The 5712-nt window shown below is 27.0% G+C and overlaps 1 protein-coding gene across 1 annotated transcript; it reads right to left on the bottom strand.

Moving 5' to 3' along the window:
- Positions 1 to 445: 445 nt before the first annotated feature.
- On the bottom strand, positions 446 to 1397 carry LOC132624681 (GTP-binding protein YPTM2-like). The gene is made up of 2 exons (XM_060339423.1): positions 1376 to 1397; positions 446 to 774 (listed from the first exon to the last, which is right to left on the bottom strand). The coding sequence occupies exons 1-2, from the start codon at positions 1395 to 1397 to the stop codon at positions 446 to 448; spliced, it is 351 nt and encodes a 116-aa protein (XP_060195406.1).
- Positions 1398 to 5712: the final 4315 nt, after the last annotated feature.

The following is a 5712-nucleotide window of genomic DNA, read 5'->3' as shown; positions in this document are numbered from 1 at the left end:
GTTTAGCCCATATTTCCCAAGGCCATTTACGTTTAAAGTAAAATAAAAATCTCTTACTGAATAGTTAACATAAATAAACTCTCCATGATTACATTTGTCTGTTAAGAGGATAAAAATCTCTTACTCAATAGTTAACATAAATAAACTCTCCATGATTACATTTGTCTGTTAAGAGGATAAAAATCTCTTACTCAATAGTTAACATAAATAAACTCTCCATGATTACATTTGTCTGTTAAGATGTTTCTCTGCTGAATTTTCTTATTCTACTTTTTGGTAATTTTTTTTTAATACAAACACATGCTAAATATTCTAAAAAGAAGTTATGTTTTGTGAGTGCACCATGCATTATCTTTTGTTCCTTTTTTCTCTTTTTCATGATGTCCATTCTTGTCTGTTGTGGCTAAGCTTGTTAAGTGGTACTTTGTGTTGTTGCGTGCCAGCTTCACCACAGCTCCACATCAGAATCATCATCAAGGCAACAGAGCTTCGTCCTTTCAAGATGAACAGCAACCGCTCTTGCCGGTTGGCTTGCCATTCTGTTCTTGATTGAAGCAACCATAGCCATGAAAGCCTGTTCTACATTAGTGGCACTTTTTGCACTTGTTTCCATGAAAGGTATGCCAATTTCATCAGCAAAAGCCTGAGCTGTCTCTGTGGAAACTACCTTTTGTGCTGTGAGATCACACTTATTTCCAACAAGAAGTTTGTTCACATTATCACTTGCATATCGGTCTATTTCACTCAACCATTGCTTGACATTGTTGAAGCTCTCTTGGTCGGTTACATCATAAACCACAATTATTCCGTGTGCACCGCGATAGTACAAGAAGCTTTAATCCCTGTAAGTCTGTAACTTTTTCTTCCCTTTTATTTTTTGGTTACTTTTTGTATGTTCCCTACTCTTTGTTTGTGTAATTATTTTTGTGTCTTTGAAGTTTTACTTGAATGAATTGCTTCTCTAGTCTTTCATCTTGTATGTGTTTTTTATTTTATTTCTTTGTTATTTTAGATTTTCTCCACTGATTTAGATTTTTTCTGTTGATTTAGTTTTTATCTAATGAATTTGGATTTCTCTATTTATTTAGATTTTTGGATATTTTTTTCAAATGGAAACTACAACTACTCAAAAGTGCAAGTTTGTAAATAAGTTTGTCAATTTTTTTGCATTATACAATATATTATTACAACCCGGAAAAACCGAACCAAACCGATAAAACCGAAACCGATAGAATTTATACTATAATGATTTGGTTTGGTTTGAATATTAAAAAAAAACGTCTTGATTGGTTTGGTTTGATTTTAGCCAAAAACCAAGTCAAATCGGACCATGAACACCTCTAATCTCAATTATAAAACAACAATATTGGCTGACCTTTAATCTCCTGTAGGATCATTACTTTGCTATTAAATGTGGAACATGCCCCTCAAATTTTCAGCATTATTTACTGACCCAAGTCTTCTTTATATTCATAGTCATCACTAACAGCAATTTTAAGAACGGTTATTAAATAGGAGGGGAAAAGGTGTAATTAAGAGAATGACTTTGATTTATTTAATATACAACATATTATTAATTTAAAATGAGGAAAAATTCAAAAAAAGGAGAAAAAAATTAAATAGTATTCTAGGTCATAGAGAGGTGTCACATCAGCTTGTAGATACCTAGCTTTATTAGATATATTAGTGAATTAGTTCGTGCTTCGCGCGGTTATTAAAAAAACAATTTAGTTGAAATAGAAAACATTAAAAAATTATTCATATATATACATACAAAAATTAATTGAATGTAATGTAATATTATAAAGATATATGATTTTTATTATAATTAATACTTAAATGAACTGCATTTTTCATTATCAAATTTTAATTGAAATGAAAGAAACGGAATTTAAAAGGAAAATTTTCACCTTCAAATTCGTGTGTTTATTTGGGTAGTAACTTTTATACATGATTTTCTTTATGTAATATCTATAAATTTGTATAAAGGGTATTTAATTATTTCATTCATTAAATTTTGTTCCTCTATAATGACTTCTTTCTATTTATATAAATAAAAGGAAAACGTGAAAAATAATAACTAAAAGCGGGACGGGAAAAGCAACAAAAAAAAAAAAAAAACAGCAACACAAGCTGTGATATTGGTTCATTAAATTACACTTTCTTTTTCAATTTTTTCTTTTGTTTGGCAAATAAAATATTTTCTTTCATAATTTTTTTTTATTCATTTTAAGGAATAAATTACAGTACAAGTTGCGGACTTATGATATCGGTTTTGCATTTTCTTTAATCAAATTCTTTCAAAATTTCATTTCGTTGATTTTCTTTTATTTTGTATTCTTTAATTCCATCTATATGCGGCGGCTGTCTTTTAAAAAAACAATCTCCATCTCAATTCATGATACCCCATGTAAGCTTATTACTAACCAAGCATACATCTTCAAGGAAAAAAAATTACTAACCTGTTCGTAGCATTATGCACTTCAATACGACGAATCCAACATAATGGCCTTCATAAATTATAGCACAAAAGAAAAGTCAACATGAGGCAAATTAGTCATATAAGCAAAGTGAGACAAAAAGTAATTCTTTTTTTCATTATAGAAAATGTGAAAGATAAAGTATAATCCATAAGGTAAGAAAGCAAATTTGATAGTAGTCCATGCAATAGCTTTTACCGGTGCAACAAAATGATACTCTATAAGGTAGAGCCTAATTTTCTTTGATCAGGAGTATCCTCAACATGAGTAACTAAAAAGGCCAAGAATAGGCCAATATGCATACAATAAATGTGAACTACAGTACCACCACCATTTGGTTCAGACAAACTTCCCTTACAATTACATTTATATAGATAATCAAGGAGAAACACAATAAATTATCATAAACTCACACATTTAAGTTAGGAGGTTATGGACATAAAAGGAATAGGAGTTATGGAGACTATTAAAAATTCAGATTAGGAAGATAAAGAGGTATGAGTTATGAAAGTGAAACTGCAATATCCATAAGTGAAAAGGAAAGAGAAGAAAAGATTAATATGTTTCTTATCTTAATAGAGGAGAATTAATAAAATTAATTTTAGGAGATTTGACTGTGTACGGGATGTGGAAGTTCACGGTTTCCCCCTCATTTATTTTATAGGAGAAAAGAAAAGGTAAAGATTTTTGCAACTGAAAAGATTTGGAATATGATGGTAATGATAAAAGTGTTTGGACTGATTCAGCCAAAACCGTTACTTTGGGCATTGCTGCAAAGATTTATCATTTACTGCTGCAACATGACTTTATTGCTATATTTACCTAGAAGGCATTTTTTTAATTCATTAGTTAGTAGGAAATGGAGAAAAAATGAAAAAAAAAAACACAAAAAAGATAAATAGCAATGCTGACCATAGAGAAGTGCCACATCACCTTGTTTATGTCTAGCTTTATATTATATATAGATTAGTAAATTTTGTAGAGAAATGAAAAAAAAAATTGTCAAGAAAATGAGAATACCATGTTGGTGTGATTTTAATTAGGTGTCATAACTTGTATATTATTAGGAGTTATGAAATTAATTATTAACACTAATTAAGAGAAGAAGTTATGAAGATGAAGGAGTGTGAGTTATGAAGATGAATTTTTAAATTAAAATAAAATAATTAAAAATGATATAAAAAGTCAAAAAAAAGGAGAAAAAAGATAAATAGAATCCTTGGCCATAGAGAGGTGCCACATAGGATTGTTTATTCCTAGCTTTGTATTATATATAGATTCAGCTAAATATTTGAAGCAACACATTTAATGGTGCACTTTCAGTGTTCATGTTTTGTCCTACGTTTCAAAATTATCATATTTTACTTTTTGCAATTTGAAAGTAATTTTATGTTTATTTATGAAGGAGCGATGTTTTAGTTATAATACTGATAAAATTTATTGATTATTTTCTTTTCGGAGGTAAATTACATACTGCATTGTATGATAGTAATATATTTTAAGAAAGGTAATTGTGATTCTTTTATTTTTGAAAGTTAAATTGTTAGAGTTGATTTGTATCTCATAATGACTTTTATATTATTTATAAAATCATGTTAGAAGTTTTGTTTTCTATGAGTTTCTTTAATTATTTTTTAAACAATTAATATACTTTTTATAATTTTTGGGTTATTTATACTACTAGATGTTGATGCCCGTGCTTTGCACGAGCCTAATATGAGCTAACGATAAACATAATATTAGTATGATAGCATTTTCATTCGAAGAAGTATGTACAGGAAATTATTTGGTTTCATTTTATCTCAAAGTTTTTATTCTGTTGAAATCTTTACATTCTACTGGTCCTAACCAAAACTTTAGTAGTATAATTTAATAAAGTAACATAACTTACTATTTTTTAATTATGAGAACATTCATTTCTTAAGTTGTAAAGCACTAAGAATCTAACATTATATATGCTTTTTACTATCGCTTAATGCCATAAATTTATTAGGTTTGCAAAGATATATATTTGCTTCTTAGATTGAATTGTATTTTATACAACAACCATGAGTCATTATACATTATTCTCCTGAAGATCAATCGTTTCTTATTTACCATTCAAAAATAAAAATTAGAAAGTTCAGCGCATAATTCAAATGCGTAATTTATCTCGACAGATAGTAGAAAAGTTGTTAGCATGATACAATATTTTCTTCTGTTCTTCTTTCATAATTACAATGATATATTGTTAATAAGTACTTTTATCATTTATATCAATTTAGTGAAAATATTATCGTGTAGTCTCACATCATAAATGTATTTTCTTTAAAATTTAATTTAAATTCTACTAAAGTTTATGTTATATAGTTACACATCAAATTAATTTTTTGACCCATATATTTTTCTTTTATTTCAAAATTTGTTCTTATTAATGTTAATTGGTTATATAATTTCTGAAATTGCAATTATTTTATTCATTATTTTTTCAGTTTTTTAAAATAAAAATTCGCTTGAATCTTTTTACTTATATTACTAAGTTGTATGTTCAAAACATGATTAATATAAAATTGTACTTTGTGCTCCGTATCCAAAATTTTATTATATTAGTATTTGCTACGAATACAAAGTTTGCAAAAATATATTAATCTTTTTAAAAGAGAAGACTTGTTTAAAAGGAAACTATTTTCCTCTCTTTGAGCAAACAATAGCAATATTTAAGCATCAGTTGATAACTTGAATTTTAATTCGATTAATTTAAAGGTGTAAAGTATTCTATTATTAATGTATGTAGATTGGACCTAAATGATACTTTTTTTTTAATCAAATTTTGATTTGGATAATTCTAAAATTAAATCAAATTTAAATTAGTTCAAATTATTAAATTAATTTTATATGTTTAAAACGAAACAAAGTAGAAATTTGATTTTCTATTTAAACGAAGAACTACTATTTTTTAATTTTTGGTGAATATTTTTGGTTTAGCTCATTTTACTTGTCATGTTGTCTTTTGCGCATTTTTTTAAGGAAACGTCAACTAGAATTATAATTTGACTAATTTACCTTATTTATTATTTGATCTCCATTTAATATTATTTTTCTTTTACGACATTAATTTATTTTCACATTTATTAGAGTAAGAATAAAAATGAAAGAGTAATTAAATTCTATCTTATTTTAAAATATAAATATTTTAAGTATATTTATTTTAGTAAACTGTAACACCTCGTACCTTTAACGTAAGCTTTGACCA

The sequence above is a fragment of the Lycium barbarum genome, chromosome 12 (genome assembly GCF_019175385.1).
Source record: "Lycium barbarum isolate Lr01 chromosome 12, ASM1917538v2, whole genome shotgun sequence".
NCBI lineage: Eukaryota > Viridiplantae > Streptophyta > Magnoliopsida > Solanales > Solanaceae > Lycium > Lycium barbarum.
Note: the sequence above shows the minus strand (reverse complement) of the source record. Positions and strands in the feature narration are given on the sequence as shown.

What these genes read in the sequence shown, in the direction of transcription:
- LOC132624681 (XM_060339423.1), bottom strand. Translation starts at nt 1,397, where the DNA reads ATGATCCTACAGGAGATTAAAG. An exon ending in GATCCTACAGGAGATTAAAG is followed by an intron (nt 775 to 1,375) that starts GTCAGCCAATAT and finishes TAACCGACCAAG; the next exon opens with AGAGCTTCAACAATGTCAAG.